The sequence below is a fragment of the Oenanthe melanoleuca genome, chromosome 12 (assembly GCF_029582105.1).
Source record: "Oenanthe melanoleuca isolate GR-GAL-2019-014 chromosome 12, OMel1.0, whole genome shotgun sequence".
NCBI lineage: Eukaryota > Metazoa > Chordata > Aves > Passeriformes > Muscicapidae > Oenanthe > Oenanthe melanoleuca.
The window spans coordinates 15,937,440-15,957,165 of NC_079346.1; the positions used below are offsets into that span (position 1 = coordinate 15,937,440).

A 19,726-nucleotide genomic window follows, 5' to 3' on the forward strand; every position below is an offset into this window, starting at 1 on the left:
ATTTCCCAATAGGTTTCTTTTCCTTTCTCTTACTGATCTCACACTCTCACCTACAAAAATAAATTAATTCCTTTAATTTTATGACAAAGAACAATACATAAAGGAATTCAAGAATTTGGAAGGTAAATGGACTCTCCCTCTATGGACAAGAATCTGTTTCTTTATTTCCTAAAGCCTCTGACTGGCATTTCTCATCACAGCTGAGGCAGCTTTTATTTACTTGGATCCCAACTACTGTGGGAATTCTAGAAACGAGTCAGGCAAGAGGAAGGACATCTTTGATTCATGTCACTGAACAGGCAGAATATGTTTTTATCTCTGCTGAAGCTTTTTTAGTCCATAACACTAAGTCTGCCCTTCTGGAAACTCCAAATACTTATCTCTTTCCAAGAATTCCCTCTGCTTGGACTGCCTGAGAGCTACTGAAAATAGATTCTGAAACAGTAGAATAGGCTAAAGTAGTCACAGTTATTTGCTACTATCTAAAAATGTGGTAAAAAGTACAGGGACTGTTCTTTTAAATATCTGTTTTAGAGGATGCCTGTTTAAAAGATGTTTCTGTTATATAAAAAGGTCTTTGATAGAAACCACTCTTTACTGAGCCTTCCCAGCTGCCACTAAGTTAAAAGATTTCTATGAAGGTGTGCAATAGACACATTTATTATCATTGGAGACATTCACAGCTATTTTTCTGTAAACCACTTTATCCCCGAGTAAGACTTGAAGTCAAACTGTACCTTCAAATATTACAAGAACAGCTCCTAAACAAACACTTACTTTAGGGTCCCTGGTGACAAAAATCATTCTACACAGCTTATAGTGGCAAAGCACCACCATGGTCTGATGACTCCCAAATATTTGTGCCAATATGGATTAAGGTTTGTGGTGTCTTTCCCCAGTAAGTAAGTATTCACATGAAAAAAAACAACTATATCAAACAACAGCAATAAAGTACAGTGGAATTGCTGTTGGAATTACTGTTGCAGGCAGACAGGGGAAGAATCCTAAAATAAAAGTAGAATCTGGGATCACAAAGACCACATAGAAAGCTGAGGAAAACATTCTTCACCCTAGCTAAACCATCTGTTAGAATAGTAATTGTCTTTCAAGTCTTTATTGCCTTATCAACAAAACTTATTTCCCTTCACCTAGAATTTTCTAAATCAATGCAAAAAGACAAATTACACACCTACCATCAACCATTTCGATAGCCCAGAAGCACTGCAGGATAATTAACAGTTCTTCAGGTCTGGCAAAAGAAGTAGAACACACTTTATAGGACAGGGACAGCTAGGTGAAGCAATGTGCTGCTGAAGCCATAAATCTCTCTGAACATGAAAATAACTGAGGACACTACTTGAGCCTTACAGATGCAACATCACCCACATGTACCACAGAGAAAAACAGGCCTTAAACAACTAATACAGAAAGAAAAGCTAAAACAGGGAAGTAAAAATGCACAGACTGAAAATCCTAAAACCCACTCAGATCACCTCATCCAGACTTCAGTTTCGCAGCTTTGAGTCTACTCTGTGTTCCCTTGGTTTCAGCTTTTCTGAGCACATAATATTTCTGAAGTCTCCATTTCTAGCCCATGACAGCTGCCATGTGCCATTTCCCCTGAAATTCCTCATCTGCCTCACTACAGAAGACAGATTAAAAAAGTGAAACAGGGGATACTAATCAGCCAAGAAAGAGAAATAAGTAAGAAGAAAGAAGCTAACAACCAAAAGATGATCCAAGATCTGTACCAGTAGCTCAGACTTTTGTTTTCACTCAATCTAACTGAAGGAGTTAGAACAGTAGCAAATACAGGAGGAAAAAGAGGAAGAGATTTTGCAGCCAGACTGAAAAACAGGAAACCCTTACCTATTTCCCTGTATGCTGAACACAGTTTTGCAAATACTTATGAGTAAGATTGCTGGTTATTGATGGACACATTTAGATACTCACCCAGTAGTGAAATAATTCACAAAACTCATGGGAGTTCAAGGCAGGAACACTGGTATTTTTGGAGTAAAACACCCAACCAAAGAGTTGGCAAACAGACTCTTGTTAAGCATGTGGCATCTTCATCTTCACCTTCCCTCAGTGCATAGTAAGTACAGACCAGAGCACCAACATTCATTGGCATTTGCTCTGTTTAACAAGGCTTGACAACTCTGGATTACTGGCCATAGCCAGGGAAAGGCAGCCTTCCCAGGGTTCTCACTGGAAAGGCTGGTACAGCAGCAGGGAAGAACCAGGCCACACTGGTGCAGTCCCTGAGCACTTCAAACAAACCCACAAACACTCACTGCAGCAGCCCCATGCTCAGGCCACTGTGTCAGCCTCATCATTTAATCTGAGGGCAATTTATGTAGCAGATCAGTTGATCTTATACAAGGTTAGTTTGAGATAGAAGGAATAACATAGTTGCTTTGTTTATTAAATTACAGAAGGAACTGAAAGATATCTCTAGACCAAACAGCCCTGCTAGATTCATTTTACAGACTCTCAGTCTGTCACAGAGCCATCAGCTGACATTAGTCAGAACTGACATTGTGAGGCATCAAAATTTAAGGTAAAAAGAAGTCAGACATATTTCTCCCCATAGTTCTTATCTCTAGGCACAAAATTTAAAGCAATTTTATTGTGCATCACATGGCTTCTGAGCAAGGCTTGCTTATCAGCCACCCTTTGAGTACTCATTACTTTCTCTACAGGCCAAAAAATGTACTCATGGACCCATGTAGGTCAGATATAAAAATCCAAATATACATCAAGTCAAGGTGTGAAGACGTAGGGGTCAAACAGATTAGTTTCTGCCTCATAAACCTTGACCAAAAAGATACCAGATTCACGTTGATTCATATGCATTTCCCCCCACCACCACTTTCATGAAAGAGCAGAAACATCCTCTTTAAGCCAAAAGGTGTTTTAGAGTATCTGTGAGAAGTTCCAACAAGTTTGATATGTTATACCAATTTTCTGAAAAGCTAAATCACAGAAATTAATTAGGCAAATACTGAACACCTACATATGTGTGAGGATATGCACACAAAAATCCTTCCATCAGGGAACCTCTCAACAGACAAGTGTACCAAAGAGATTCTGTCTTTATTGAGGAAAACCTCTATTCATTCTAGCTCAATACTGGATGTCTCTACAGAGGCAAAAACTGTATTTTGTAAATCTAAGACAAAAACAAACCTAAAGAAAAAGCATAGAACAGCAGTGGGACAAAGAACAAGGGGCTTAGCTTATGTTTGACCAGGTACAGGTACATCGAATTGAATTTGGCTTCATGAGTGTTGTTTGTATCAAAACCAAACCTCTCACTAAAGAAATTTGGTTCTAACCATCCCTAAAAGTTGCTGCCTGGGAAACATGTACAAACCCTAGAAATGGAGACCATAAAAAGCAGCAGTTATGCAATACCAACTAATCACTCTTAGCTTGCAAATCAAACCAGGAGCAGCTTTGTCTGAACACTTCATCAGCTTCACAGAAAAGCTTTTAGCACACATAGATTCTGCCTGGGGCACCTCTATTTGTAAGGCAGAAAGTGTCCCCAGTCACATCTGATGGGTGGCAAATCCCTTATCTCTGCTGGGTACCTGGTGTTACAGCCTGGAACCACTTACTGCCTTGCACAAACACAGATCTCCCTTAAGTCAACACTTACCAGTGATTTTGCAAAGCAGTGCCCTGACAGCTGCTAGTTAATCATTATACAATACAAAACCCATTTCTGCTACAAACTATTTTTGGAGATTTTATAAAGAAAATATGAATACTAAAATATAATGCAAGTGAACAAAAACTGTGGAAATGGAGATAGAAATAATAAATATTGCCCATGGCAAGCATGGAATGGCTGGGATGTAGAAAGGAAGGAGGGAGCAATAACCTCTCCTGCCTCTTCATTGCTTCCCAAGAAATTCTCTTCTAATCTATCCAATCTAGGGATATAAGCAGTGACCAATGATTACAAAAGAATGTTACAACTTCAACTGCAACCCTGTAGCATGCTCAGTTGGCCAGGAAAGCACACTTCACACCCAAACCAGAACTACTGCTTTATATTCAGAATCACAGGAAAATTGTAATAACAACAACTCACTGCAAAGAAAGTTACTCTTTCCTGAGACCTGCTCTCCAGTCTTCTGAACTAGAAAGTACAAGTTTTAACCTAGCAACAGGAAGATTCAGATATAGAAAGGGGAGCACAAATCCAGCTTTCCACATAGTCTGGGAAATAAACCCACTAAAGTATTACCTTCTGGTATTCTTTGGACAAAGGTAAAAACAACTTTTCTCACAGGAGATACAAATGTATAACTTAATAGAATGCAGACACCCAAGAGCAAAGAATAATGCATTTTAATCTTTAGGGAATTGAAGCATAAGGCTTTTGTCTGTCCAAAAAAAACTCCAAAACACCTGACACCCACAAAGTTACAAATTGAATCTGAGGAATTTAATTTTCACTTCACTGTAGTAAGCATTCTGTGTATTCTACCAGGTGCATCTTGAGAGGGGCACTTACTGCAGTTCTGAGCTCTTCTGTCAAGTTGCCAGAGACCAAACAGCTGATCAGAGAAGGAAAACCAACACATCCCAGTACAAACCTACAGCCCCTCTTCAAAATTCTTTAAATCTTTTGCTGTGTAGAAGCACTGTGCAGTTTCACTGTATTAGTCACAAGCTGTGTCTCTTTCAGAAATTGGTGATAAATTATATCCAAATATGAGAATTGGAATTGAAAAAAGGAAAGCCTCAAGCACGACTGTCTATACTGGGGGTTGAAATACTTAAAGAAAGAAAAAGCAGAGCAAAAAGCAAAGCTTCTGATCAAGACTGAATACTTACAGAAATTAATAAATAAAGTGCAAACAATGGTGTTAGTTTACAGTGCACAGAGTTACTGTTCACACAGATTCTGCACACACAGTCTTGGTTTACACTGACAGTAAAGTGATCTATTTCACATTAGGTGAGGCCAAATGAGGCCTCTGTACTTTCTGGGTAATAAATGAATATATGTTGAGGGCTAACAGCTACTCTTGAACACCCAGATCAATGCTATGCTTCTCACCTGATCTTCCTCTTCATCCTCCTCATCTTCAGCCAGCCGCTGCCGGCCCACTTCATAGAGCCTGCACACCGTGTCCATGTTCATGGCATCCATGCTCCCCTGGTTCTGCAGGGGAGATGCCCACACCGAAGTCAGCCCCAGGAACTGAGCTCAGCAATATTCAATGCTACATCTGATCCCAATCACAGCAACATTTCCAAAATCCTTCCCTCCCATTTACCAGCAGCACTACAATTAGCACTAAAAATGAGTTGCTTTGGTTTCAAGACCTGCCATATCCCCCAAGGTAACATTTCCAATGACTATTATTAAAGAAGATTTTCTTGGTCTTGCTGTCAATTGCCATCTCCAACTTCAGTAGTTGAATGTGAAATTCACCCTGTTACAAATTCTTGACTTGCTTTTGTGGTCTGTAGGGATCAGTGATCCATAGAGTATAAAGCTGTCAGGATTTTACATTACTCACTACATGTGCATAATCAGGCTTCAAGAAATTGGGTTCTGACAATACATTATGGAGCAAAAAACTGCATCCCTAACAAACCAGAAGTTTAGCTCAGTATTTTTTGCTTCAAATCCTTAGCTTCTGGGATTTTGCTAGGAAAACAAGTGAAAAGGAACAGTAAGACTGATTCACAGAAAAGTTCAGTAGGAAGCCCCCGAAAGATTGCATTTCCCAGTTATTTGGTATAGTGCACATTTTAATTTGCAATAATAGCAAATTATTGTCATAAATAAGAAAAAAAAACATTTTTCTTTATGCTCATGAGAAGGAAAATCTCTGTAAAATTGGGAGGAGTTTGAAGAAGAGAAGCAAAAGTGTTTGGAAATTTAAGGAATAAGAGGCAGCAAAACAAGACTGTAGGGGGTGCAGAATAAAAAATGAACAGCATCCTTAGCACCATCAAAACACCACTACTGCTTAGGATATGAATTTAACAGCAAGAACTCCAAGAAAGAAACAACAAGCAGTGCATTCAAACCACAGCTACAGAGACCAGGATTTATTTTAGCTGCTTTACCTCAATGACAGCCAGATAGCAGTCCTTGCTGTCTGTGCACAAGTCAAAGATATTCCGCTTTACATCTATGGTAGCTGGAAAACATCACAGAACAAAGTCAGTGGTTAACTGCAAGTTACTTAATGCTCACTGATAAAGAAGCATCTAAAAGCAAATAATATAGTCTTGGAACAAGAAAAAGAGCTGAAGTGAGTGAAATGAATGTTTGTACGTAATTCAACCTGTAATAAAGAACAGCAATGTTGGAGATCACTGTAAAAAACAGCCATGTAAGCTCTTAACCAGCTCTGCATAGTGCCTCCTCCCTTCATAATACATTTATTGGTTTCCCTAAGCACAGGAAACAAGAGATCATCCTTCAGAATAGGTAGCAACAAAGGGACTGCGTTGTGACCTATGCCTCCCTTCAACAGCAAAAGCCACATTTGTTTATGTCCACAGCAGCAATTAGCTTAGCTCCATGAGCTAAAAAAAGAGCTCCATGTGAAATGAGAGAAATTACATCCCAGCCAAGTGACTACTGTCTCAGATTATGCCTTACTTGGAAAGAAGGGAGGAAATAAAGCCAGAATTGCTGAACAGGAGCAAGTAAGTCAGTCACACACTGAATGGGATATGATACTTGAAATTATGTCACTGTTAAACCCAACTCCTGTGCTTCCTCCACAACAGGATATACCAATTCCTTTTCTCATACATACAAAGAGAGAAATGAATGTTACTAACCAAACTTCCAAAAAACCTTCAAACCTCCAAACAAAGCTCTTGGCCCCTCTCTTACTCTTACCTATAGGTTTATAATCAGTTGCATTAAATGTCCTGAAAGAAGAGCCAAAGGGACTTCTCATTCTCTCCTCTAGAAGGTCATCCTCATCATCTGCTTGCAGCATAGCTGAAACAAGGAAAGATTATTCCACAAATCTGCCTTCCATTAGCCACTAACATTAATGAACTTCAGATCAAACGAGACTGATACAAATTTTCTTTATATTTAATAGCTTGGCAGGACCCATTTAATATCTACTCTTCCAGAGATGCCTCTATTGATACTACAGTGCATCAAAACTTAATACAGAAGATAAAATTAATTTCTCAAGCATCACTGGATCTGCCATTATACAATAGGTTGCTTTTTAAGCTCATTAATTAGCTGTGATATTGCTGATGTTACAGAAAACTGTCTTTGTCAGCAATACATTGTAGCATGAACATCCTGGAAAAAATCCAGTTCACACATGCCAGTTAAGGCCTGGAGGTACACAGTCTCTGAGGTTTCTCATTTCACTGAACAAGCATCTACTAATCTCACAAGAGGTGATCCAGGAGAGTGATGTAAGGGGAGAAGTCCTACCTCCATACATCACTGTGCCTGTATAGTTGAAGACCACACGACACTGATCCAGTGCAGGCACTGTGTGTAACAAATGGAAAGTTCGGAGGTCCCACTGAAAAAAACACAGGCTAAGGAGCAACAAATAATTGAAAATGTCTACTTCCTTTTCAATGAAAGAGCTGGCTAACTGCATTCAAGGAACTTCATTGTGTCTGTCTTGCAAATAGATAAGACATTCCTCTGGGGTAAGCAGAAGTGGACACAGGCACTACAATTCCATTCCACATGTTCAAAATGAGAAAGCTCTTGCTCAAAATGCCACTCCCAGTCATGAGAGATGGCTGCATTACCTTCAAGGCTGATCTTGTTAAGACATGGGAGGAGATCTGAGGTGCTACAGAGTGCATCAGAGAAGAAAATCTCTCTTGCTCTCTCTCTGTACTACGTATTTTCTCTTGACTGCATCCGAGGCAGAATCTAGATTTAAATTAGCTACCTAAAAGTTCCTACTCTTCCTTGATTCACAGATCCTGTTACCACACATTAATGAAGAACATTAATACAACTCTGCAAACAGCTACTTGTTCATCCCTACCAGTTCTTGAGGTCCCAGTACCAGTTATCACAGTGGCCCAAAGGATACAATTTCAGTGTTGACTATGACCTCCAGCCCATTGGGATGGAAAACACCACTGATAGTCATGTTGAATTTGTCAAACTTGTGGATGGCTTGTGCTGATCTGACATCCCAGAGGACACCATCATTTAGGACAAGGTCATCAGTAGGGTTAAAGGTGGCACAGTTCTTCTTGTAGTTATTGGCAAGATCTGGGTTAAACAGAGTCAATAGCTTGTTGCCAGTCTGAATATCATAGATCTTTTAGATTAAAAAGAAAAAGAAAGATTAGTCACAATTTGTAATATACCTGTGCCTAAAATCCCCCCATTTCCCTTCCTAGACTGCTTACAGAGTCACCCCATTTCCCCATCTCGCTTTTCCATTTCATGTGACAGCATTCCATAAATAACGCTTCCTACCTGCCCTTTAATAGTTTTTCACAGCTGGAATAAACCTCACAACAAGTTTTGGCCACTGCTTGGCTTACTGCAGGTTCACTGACACATTTCAGTACAATCAGGATGAGTTCCAAATAAAACAGTCCCACTATAAAGTGTAGACTGGGAAGCTGCAATCACAAGGTACCACTTAGCCAGAAACTATTTCAGAAATGAACTGCTTTCAGAGCAGATGGTATTTACAAACATTAAAACTCCAAAGCAGCCAGAAACTATAAAAAATTAGTTGAAATTCCTGGCATTTACACAAAAAGGGCAAACTTGAGCTCTGGCATAAGAAACTTCTGGAATAAAAAAGTTTATACTTTAAACTAGTACGAAGGGTTTATGATCATCTCCTCAGATAAATCTGACCTGTAACATCCTTCAGAGCCTAGCTCTTGTTTAAACTTAGAAGAAAATATTCTCTAGAACTGGAAAACAGATCTGTTTACCAGATAAACACAATACACAAACTTCCAGCTAAATCCAAGTTAAAAACTGGGAAGGAATGGAGAGTTTACTTAAACAAATCAGAGTAACATGTGAAATTATAAATAATTTGAGTAAGTTATATTTCATGGAAAAATGTTACGCAAATTCTCTTTTAAGAGAGACAGGGCCTATAACAAATGCAAATTAGCACTGCAAAGCAGCAGAAGCTCTCTGAAGCCTTGTCTGTCCAATTTGCAGGAATTCATGCAAAGTACCACAAGAATACTCTCTGAGGATACAGTGGTAAAGTTAAATTACCCAAAAGTAAGCTGCAAATTTGGGGGGAAGGAGAGCACATTTCTAATAGGTCATTTCCCACAGCTGTTGACTGAGCTACTGGCTGTATGATCTCTTTCAAACAAATAAAACAAAGCAGAATCCACACTGCTTGTGATGGTAAAGTTTATACCCTCAGGAACAGGGAAAAGTTACTTGACACTTTCAAAGCTTTCCTCTGAAGCTCATCAGTTACACAGAGAATCAAAGCACTCACATCAATTAACAGACATCCTACGGAGTTACACCTCTCCATGAGCTTTCCTGGTACTTACATGTGCAATGTCTCCTTTTGTGCCAATGACCCTGTCCTGAGAGTGCTTGCTGAACTCCACATAGTGGTCATCAGGGAAGGAATGCCTGCAGATACAGTCAGTAAAAGAGTCAAGGAATTGCAGACTCTACAAACAACCCCAAACAACCAACCCAAACAACTCCAACAGCTCCAGCACAGGTTTCAACAATGCAGAAAAGATGTAGGAAATCCTCTCCTTTACCACTGACCACATCATACTGCAGTAGCAAATTCAAACCTGCCATAAATTATAACACTTTGGAGAAGTCAACAATGGATGGCATTGTGAACATTGAAACACGTGCAGCCTGAGGGAGTTAAACCTTTCCTCTGAAAAAAAGCCTCCAGCTGACCCCACACAGGTCACACCAAAACAGCTGTTTACAACTAAAGTAGACAACAATCAAACCTTTTAAAAATGAAGAGTTCTCCACCCACTTTTTTATGGGAAAGAACAACTGAAAATACTGCAACAGATTTTAAAGAGTTTGGAATCCAGGTCTGACAATTTCACCATGTAAACCACCATGCTGAATTCTGAGCTGGCTACAGAAAGATTATCAAGGTAATTTACAAACATGAGAATATAAACACAAACATGTTTCTTTGTCTTCAGGAGTAACAGTAACTTTAGTGATCTATCTTGTATGAAACAGGACTTCAGGTAGAACTTAATTAGAATTTTCTCTGTATCAAATAAAATAGGGAAATTACCAACATTAGAAAGAGATCACATTTTTCACAAGAGATATTTTGAGATCTGCGCTATTCTGTTATAGAGTTTAGGCCTATATCCATTGGTTTTTCCAACTGCAGCACACCCCAGAGTGGAATCAGAGTGTACTTACTTCATATCAAAGACAGACTTCATTCCCCACAATGCAGACAGAGGCTGGCTCCATGTAGCAGATGTCAGCAATAAAGATCCATCCTGGATTTCCAGATTGGAGTTGAGGAAAGGAAAAGAACATCAGGGAAAACAGAGGTTATCATTTTATCTGTGCACTTTTAACTTAAAATATCAATTTAGAAACTGTAGAGGAGACTTTGGTCTAATACTACTCCTATAGGGATAAAATCCAAGTATCTAATACTATGTATAACGAAGACCTTGGTAGACAAACTTTACAGGTAATAACAGGAACAATCTATGACGTTAACAGCAGATAAAATTAGGGAAATCCATGGCTGAATTCTGATGCCCTATGAGGGGAGTCCATTCTGCTTATAAATTTTTTCCTTCTTCCTAGAACCATCCTCAGAAAGGTTTCTTTCTCCAGCAAAGATACATAAACTCTGATATCTTGTATCGGACATAAAAGAATGTGTAATAGCCACATCCAAACACATATATTAATTTCTTAAGAAGGCACACAGCTACTGTGTATCTTCTTTATTATCTTGGGAAGAAAAAGCCCTAAATGTAGAACTCACAATATGCAAGTGTTGTAAGTACTCCAAAGACAGGCACTGCAGGCCAGCCAGCAGGTACATTTCAGATGTACATATCCAGACGGGCCCAAAACAGCCCACAGCTTAGGCAGTGAGAACTGCTAAAAATCAGAACAGGTCTCTGATTCCTTACCCTGGATGGCTCAAGGTGCGTGATGGCAGAGTTATGGCAGTTGTAACTGGCCTCTTCCTGTCCACTGAACACGTTATAGAGCTTCAACTGCCCCGTGCAAGTACCCAGCATTAAGAATCGTTCTCTTGCAGAAAATGCACAACAGGTAAAGCCACTCTCGTCCTCATTTGCTTCCCTGAACACAGAAATTGGACGGAACCTAGAGAAGGCAAAAAACACACGGCTAACGAGAAGCAAAGCTCAAATGCTGTGTGACAATAATAAATCCAGCCCTTAAAAATTAACAGGAACAAGTTTTAGCTTTCTTCTAGAGTAAACCAAGTGCCAGTTTGAAAATTAGTGCTCAAGTATTACAACAGTGTTTGTAATCTCTCAGGGTTTGCTGTCCACTACATGGTACTTGTTAAAGCACATCATTAAGCTGAAGCACTTGGACTCCAAAGCTGGATTGATGGAACACCTGTAATGTCAACACCTGGGTAAGTACAGAGAGTCAGCAAAAAAATTCCTAAGAGTTCTGAAACACTAAACACAAGAAGATGTCACATGAGCCAGACAACATACTGGCATTGTAACTTCCCACAGTGCTTTCACTGTGAAAATGCTTTCAGGAATGTGTCACCTTTATTATCATAAACTTTACATCACCTTCCAGTTTAACCTCAGCAAAGGCCACATAAAAAAGCAACTGGTGGTGCTGATTCAGTTGCAAGAACAAAATATAGATTTCACTGTCCCGCATCTGTCAGCCAACAATCCTTGAGGCTCTGTTACATACTCATAAAATTGGTGCTACATACTCACCTTCCAAAGGAGGACAAAGTGCTACCAGCATCATTAGTCAATGCTGCTACTTAAAATAAAGTGTGCTTTATGTACTAAGGGTCAGCACTAAAGACAAGATAAAGAGAACTACTAAAAATGCCTTTCAAGGCTCTCTCACTGTCACTGTGAATGAAAACACTTATCTCCAAGGATACTCCAGTGTGGGACTGCACAGCCTGAATCCAGGTAAGGCTTTTTGGCACAGGGTACATCCTGAGAGGGATCATAACATAGTTTTCTTCCTTACCTGCTAAATATAAGGTGTCTATCAAAGCAGCCACCATCCACCCCTCCGTACTTCGGAAAGGCCGCCCTGCGGGTCAGCCGTGAGGTAAAGTTAGTGGGCGCCTGGCGCCTCTGTTTTGGCTCAGGACACTGGTGGGGAGTAAAAAGAGAGAAAGGGGGGCAGGTGGCAACAGGGTTCTTGCAGCGGGCATGCTGCTCCCTAAGGTACTCTGTGATTATACTGTCCAGCGTGGGTGGGGAAGGAAGGTGTCTGTCCAGCTGCTTTTTGATAGCTGGGCTCTGGCTGTAGGCGCCATGGTCCGATTTTTGTCGCAACACTCTGATTTTCCTGCCATTGCAGGGAGACGGCCTCTCCCTGACAAAGCTAATCCTGCCAATCAGAGGAGAGTTGCTGGAGTAAGAAGGGCCTGGAAGGGCAGGTGGACCTTGGGATGCAGACGGCCTTGCCTGAGCATGGACAGAGGTGGCAGTGGAACCTACAGCAGTGTGGCTACTCAAACGGGCCGAGATGCCGTTAGCTATGCGAGGAGTGCGAGGCAGAGTCACCGGAGAGGCAGCGGCCGCAACGGGGGTGAAGGCAGAAGAGTGAGACGCTGCAGTCATGGGCAGGTCAGCCTCTTTCGTAAGGACAGATGCCGTTTCCCCAAGGCCCTTAGAGATGAGATGGTTCCGAATCAGCAGCAGCAACTCCTTCTCAGGAAAGGTGATCCTGGACTGGGCCACCACATCCGCCTTCTGCAGCCGTGCCAGCGAGACGTCGGTGCCGATGAGCAGCGGCTTCCCCGACACGCGCTCGATCAGCTCGGCTGCATACTTGCAGAACTTCACGTGCTCGCTGCGCTTGTCCTGCAGCACCGGCTCCTTCATCAGCTGCTGGATCTGACAGCTGCTGAACAGGGGCAGCTTGCTGATGATCTGCCGGACAGTGCTGCTGCGTGACAGCCCCACCAGGGCTTTGCAGGCCAGTGCCCGGATCTGATCGGCGTCAGTGATCGGCATTTTCACAGACAGCAGCGACAGCAGCACCTTGATGCCGTTGTTGGACTGCACCACATTCCACATCTTGGCCAACGTGTGCTCACTGCTCTTGGGGGCCTGAGGGAGCTTTCGACGAGGCGTTCCAGAGATGAATTTCCCGATGCTGGAGATCCGGTTATCTGGGCCACACACACAGTTGATGATGATCTGAAGGGCTGATTTCTGAATCTCAGCATCATGGATGAAAAACTCACCCTCAGCAACTCCAAGGATGATACTAATACCTAGTGAGGGAAAGAAGTAGTTTCTTTAGTATTCTAAAATGTATCTCATACAAGTTGATCAGAGAAGTAAGGGAGTCTTCCAACACTTTGAAGAAAATAGGAACTTCCCTTAATTCTAGAAATTCCTGAAGTTCTGCTAACTAGCCTAAGACATATTCTTTTACCCCCCCTAGCAAAATGTTTTCCTGCACTGCTGGTCCTCCACCTCATCAGTAGGTAATGTCACACAATCTCTTAACACATGGTGATCAAGCACAGCCCAGGAATAAAAAATTCTAAGCTGTCTGGACAGAGCAAGATGCACAGACATGCTCTGATTCTTATTGCACAGAGCAACTCTCTTGTATAAACACTAACAAAGCAAACACTGAGGAAGGAAGGGGACCAAGTCACTCAGTACAAAATAATCATATTGCAACTTCCAAAAGGAATCAGGCAAAAAGGAAACCTTAGGGTGACTTTTTTCCCCATAGAATTCCTGTTAGTTTCATATTTGCTTCAGAATATCAAAACCCTCACAGAACTGATGTTTGCCTAGTGAATTTTTGTGCAAAAGAAATTGTCTTTTGCCTATATCTAATATTCTGCCTGCCTTTTATTTTTAACTTCTTAAAAAGAAAAGCGAGGCTCCAGTTATAGCAGAAGCCTTGGATCTGATCCAGGCACATCTCACTCATTTACATGCTGAACCTGGAGGCAACCAGTTAGAGCATAACTCATGTAGCAATAATGGCTCCTCACCCTTACTCTCAGATGCCATATCCTCAGGAGATCTAAATTTCTAAGAAACTGAGGAAACCTAATAGTCCCATTACAAAAGCATATTTGCCTCCACCTGTACTGAATGAGCTCTTGAAAACAAGTGCAAGAGAAAGACCTGCCTCTAAATTGGTAACCCAAGCACAGTGCTAATCATGACAATTTTAACCACAGTGCACTCTCCCATTTATTTGCATCCTTGACAGTAACTCTGACTACGTGAATCATTTTAACCCTTGTCTCACTGTAGGTGAGGAACAGCCAGCCAAAACCCACATAGCCGAAGACAACTGATAAATATGTAAGTCATTGGGACTGCATTCATCTTACCCACAGTGGAAACAGTAGATCCAGCTTCATCTAACACATCCACAGGTTCTGCCAGTTGCAACTGAATTTTAGGAACTACAGTCAGGATGGCCAGTACATCCAAAGCATATCGTACTGTGTCATTCCTGGAAGACAGTAACAGAGGAACTTCTTAGAATTGCATGTACAGCGTTGTTTCAGTAACACAAAATAGTATTCAATTTACTCCAAGAAATGGAAGTAAATCAGTCACATCTGTTGCATTTGATGGCACTTTTGATTTTAGAATGAAAAGGGCTGGTCTCCATAGAAGGCAGTGCCCAACACACACCACAGCCTGCAGTCTGCATTTATCTCACATGGCTCGCAGGCTCCTAAAAGCACAGCAATTTTGTATCTATAAAAATAACAATGTTAGGACTTACTAAGGAAAGCATTCCAAATTAAGATTCCAAATCTAACCTAACTCTACATCATAGAGAAACACTGCTGTCCAAAATACTCTGTCACCAGTTAAATAGGAAGGAAGTTATTTTGAAGTCAAGAGAAACTGTTTAGCAGCAAACCAAACAACTCCAATAGTCAAAAAAACACCAACTTAGGCAACAGTTTAAAAAACATGCAGGTATGTGGAAGGTGAAAAGGGATGTTCAGCAAGAGGTGAGAGAGAATAAAAATGCAAAAAAGAGAAGACCTACAACCTCTGTGGAAAGGTAGGAGTTAACCCAGGTAGCAATTAGGAAACAGCTGCAGAAGGAAAGAAACAGGAGAACACAAACTACCCAGGAGAGTGCAACCTGAGAGTGGGAGAAAGGCAGGGAACTGCAGAAGCAAAACAGATTTCAAAGGCTTTAAGTCAGGCAAGGAGCTCTTGTAGGCAGCAGAAATAAGGAGGAGGGAGCAGTGGTCCACCTCATTCCAGGATTAAAATAGGTGATTTCATCCTCTCCTTGGAGCATTTTCTAGCCTCTCTCTTAACAAAAATTTAAAAAAAAAATTAAAAATAAAAAATAAAAAATAAAAAATCGAGACTGATCTAAAGAGGCACAGAACTGTGATGAAGCTTTTCTGAGAAATCAGTGTCATAGTAATCAAAGGCCTAAGGCATTTTGGATCTTCAGAAATTTCTTGACATCTCTCTCTTTACCTTAAAATTTTAGTCCTGCTTTTCCCAGAGTTAGCTTTGGTAAGTACTGTGTGGCCACAGCACAGGTCCTAACAGCACATGCCTGTTTTAAATACTGTCAGGGTAGAAAATCTGGAAATGTAATGTCTTGCCCAAGAGTCACAAGTGCTGCACTCAGAGCACTACAGCAAACAGCTCACCTTGCATAGTACGTCTTCCAGTTGCAGGCAATGGAAATGAGCTGAAGCATGAGCTGGACACAAGACAACTTGAGAAAAACCTCTGCTGGGTCCCAGTAAAGCTGTGCTGGACCATACTCAATCAGGAACTCCATCATCTCCACAATCTGCTCGTGAGTATAGGAGCAGGCCTGCAGGGAAGGGACACCATTAGATCCAAAAGGGTTACAAACTTGCACATCAAATCCCCCACTGCCGGGAGTTAACTGCATCTATAAAATCAGACTACCACTGTGTCTTGCAGATTAAGTATTTACTTTCTGGTTTATTCCCCAGTTATAAAAGAATATAAAAACTGTCACTATAATATAAACTAATAAGCTTAAGGATAATATCCTTTAAGTTTCTTTACAGTCTTTAAAAGCTAAGGCCAATTTAAGACAAAAAGTTCCATTAAATTAAAATTCTACTCTGCTTGTAAACTACTAATCTAGTAGTTACTACACCATCATTCAATATACATTTATGCTAAAATATTAAAAAGGCTGCTAAAAATATACAATTACAGTTTCTAAGTTTTGACAACAAAACATACTGAATAAAAAAAACTCCTAGCAAGTTTGCCTTTCAATATTTTTAATTATATGAGAAAGCAACACTTTATATACATTTCTTTAGTTATTAAAAGTAAGTGATTTCTGCAGAAACAGAAACTCCCTTATATTTTCTTTTCTTTTTCTATATTTATCCTCCAGATAATCAATATAAATTAAATCAGAAATCACAGGTGAATGCACTGTCTCAAAATCAGCAGCCATAAAATCCCGTTTAAAAAAAAAACTCCAAACAAACAAACCAACAAAACCAGTTTTGCAGGGAGAAATCAGGAAAAAAAAATCATGGCCAAAACTATCTATCTGGATCTCACAGGTAATTTCTAAAAATAGTAGTTTCCAAAAGACATTTCATTTATCATTATCAAATAAAACTTATTTCTGAGTTTTACAGCATTATATATCTCTATACGTATACAGATTCTGTCCTTTCAGAGATTCACAGCACAGAAAATCCCACAAGGATCAAAAACAACCTGCCTTTGAGTTTTTGTGATATGGAAAGGGTACCGCAGCACACGAGCAGGAGCCTTAATCAAACGTAATTCAGACAAACCTCAAGGGCTCCTCCGTATTTTCCTATTACAGTGCCATTCCACACAACAGAAAAAAAGTACAAATAAAACAACTGCAGCCTGCTTAGTTATTGCACTGGCTTTGAAGGGTAATGTTTGCAGCTTGGACTCAATTGAGAAATGCAACAACCATGCAAATAGGAATAGCCTGCAATGTCCTCACCTTGTAGGGGGGCTGTGGATGGACCAGGATGCCGCCCTCAGTGCGCTGCAGCGACTGCTTCACCTGCTCCAGTTTGATGGCAAGGTGAGCCTCGAAGTACCGGCGCAGGGCCATGCACGTGTGCTTCCCCGTCTGGCGACTGGCAAAGATCTCATCATCGCTCAGCAGGGCTCCTTGGTCTTCCAGGTTTAAGATCTCCAGAGTGCTTATCTTCAGAAAGAAGTTCGGTGTGGGGAGAAAAAGTTTCATCAACTCAGTCTTCAGGAAAAAAAGCACCTACAAATCTCAGCTGCTCTTGTACCATGCCCAAACTTGCTGCCTTTGCTGTACAGGACACAGAAGCACACTGAGCTGACAAGGGCTGTCTGAAGAAAAGGGTCTGCATGGGTTAACAGCCTAAATTGAACTATGCCCTCTCCTTCAATATCTATGAAGACAGAAATCACAGAATCACAGAATGAACTAGGTTGGAAAAGACCTTTGAGATCATCAAGTCCAACCTATGACCTAACACCCCCTCATCAACTAATGATGAGTGCCACTGAGTGCCACATCCAGTCTTTTTTTAAACATGCCCAGGGATGGCAACTCCACAACCTCCCTGGGCAGACAATTCCAGCGCCAGATCACACCTTCAATTAATTTTTTTCCAACATCCAACCTAAGCATCCCTTGGCACAGCTTAAGACTATGCCCTCCCATTCTGTCAGTCATTGCCTGGGAGATGAGAGCGACCCCCACCTGACTACAACCACTTTTCAGGTAGTTGTAGAGAGTGATATGGTCACCTCTGAGCCTCCTTTTTTCCAGGCTAAAGAAGTCACATCAGTGTAGGTCTGGAGGCAGCATTGTGGTGAGTACTATGAGGCATAATACGGCACAATGCAGTGTGCTTGCACCCTGCAGCACTGATGTCCCTGAGTTAGACACAGCCCAAGCTGCAGGAGTGCACAGCAACACCCTGCAGACATTGCAGCTTTTCTACATGAACAGTGTCTAAAACTTGTGCCCACGGTTCCTGCAGTGCGCACACAGCAATTCCTCTCCTGGAACAAGGCTGCATTTATCCACATCCAACACAGTGCACATCTATGTGGAGTGTTAAGAAACATCTGGACTACCACTAAGTCACCACTGTTTGAATGAGTATTGCTTAACGCAAGAGCTGTACTAAAAAAGCTTCCAAAGGGTAGAAAGTCTCTAGACAATAATCATAATAATAAAAATAAAATAATAAAGATAAAAGGATGTATGTGAGTGTTGCTTAGAAAACTCAACTCACCTCTTCTTCTCTTAGAATTGAGGAGGAAATCCCAAACAAAACCAAACAAAAGAATAAAACTCTCCACAGCTTCACTTACAGGGTGCCACTAAACCCCTGTTCCCTAGTTAAAGCCACAGCCCTTACCAGGTTAACCAGACGTCGCAGCCCATCGTGCCTGTCAAAGAGCTCCAGGACAGCCCGGAAGGAGAAGCAAATGGAGAAGAACATGGTGGCATGGCAGCAGCCCGAGGCATGGGAGCACTCCATCAGCCACAAGGTGTAGTTCACTACATCTGAAAGCACATTATGGGGGTGCATGCACACCTAGAAAGCAAAAGAACATTCTTGAGGAGGACTTCAAACAGATTACTTAAGAGATTTAGCCTAAGGAGAATGAAGACTCTTTGAGAAGCAGAGGACAAGTACCTCTTATTCCCAGCTTGACTTGGGACATCTGAGACATGAAATAAAAAGTCCCATTTCCAGACCAGTAAAAAAAGCTGCTGTTAAACTAATAAAGAGTATGATCTGACAATGTAGGACTAGAAACTGGTCCATTCCCAGAGCAAAGCACAATGAATACAGCAGCCTCAGTGTAGACTAATTCCAGAGATATACAGATACCGTTCTCCATACCACTTCCACATATCCAAAGAAAGCATCGCTAGAGGCAGACAAGTTTCCACTGAAGAAACACAAATTCTGCTTAGTGTAACCAAGTACCATATGTTATGTTGAGGTACCAGCAAACTGGCAGCACTGAAGCCTAGAGGAATTGCAAGGATTGTCAAATGCAAGTCTAAAGCCTGACTTTTCTCTGGAAACAGACAACTGAGCTGGTCTTTTCCCGTTCTCAGTCCATGCCTCTCAGATGTGCAGGCAATGTGCTCAGAACTGCACTTTTCCAATTGCCTGTTTACTTTTACTGGGAATCCTCTGTCAGGGTCAGTGACAAGAGGAACTGAAGTGCTATGTGCCAAGTTAGCGGAGTTTTCCATCTCTTCTCTGCTGGTGTTGGATGTACTCAAAGAACACAGTGCTACCAGCTTCAAACCTGAGGTCTGGCATGGACTACTTAACAAGGGACTGTACTCTGAAGCTGGCTTCCTCTGAAATCCAAAATGTACAACAGACACCTGCTCTACCTGGTATCTGAGCACATTGGGGATAACATCTGGAACCATGCATGGAGAAAAACAATCTCAGGTGTAGTAGTCCATTGGAACAGACAGGAAAAGAAAGGCAAACAAGAATGAAGGAGG

General features: G+C 41.2%; 1 protein-coding gene across 2 annotated transcripts in view; it reads right to left on the reverse strand.

Moving 5' to 3' along the window:
- Positions 1-19,726, reverse strand: part of DCAF1 (DDB1 and CUL4 associated factor 1) — a 48,297-nt gene that overhangs the window by 11,328 nt on the left and 17,243 nt on the right. The window contains exons 10-23 of one of the 2 annotated variants that reach the window (XM_056501530.1): positions 18,609-18,788; positions 17,201-17,410; positions 15,870-16,039; positions 14,565-14,689; positions 12,215-13,475; positions 11,143-11,341; positions 10,406-10,488; positions 9,538-9,622; positions 8,079-8,312; positions 7,454-7,547; positions 6,890-6,994; positions 6,103-6,176; positions 5,081-5,185; positions 1,187-1,249 (exon numbers count right to left, since the gene is read on the reverse strand). In XM_056501530.1, the coding sequence (XP_056357505.1) occupies positions 1,244-1,249; positions 5,081-5,185; positions 6,103-6,176; positions 6,890-6,994; positions 7,454-7,547; positions 8,079-8,312; positions 9,538-9,622; positions 10,406-10,488; positions 11,143-11,341; positions 12,215-13,475; positions 14,565-14,689; positions 15,870-16,039; positions 17,201-17,410; positions 18,609-18,788 (2,931 nt within the window). In that variant the 3' untranslated portion in view covers positions 1,187-1,243. Of the gene's footprint in view, positions 1-1,186; positions 1,250-5,080; positions 5,186-6,102; positions 6,177-6,889; positions 6,995-7,453; positions 7,548-8,078; positions 8,313-9,537; positions 9,623-10,405; positions 10,489-11,142; positions 11,342-12,214; positions 13,476-14,564; positions 14,690-15,869; positions 16,040-17,200; positions 17,411-18,608; positions 18,789-19,726 lie in introns of those variants that run through there. The other variant, XM_056501529.1, reaches the window with a different exon arrangement.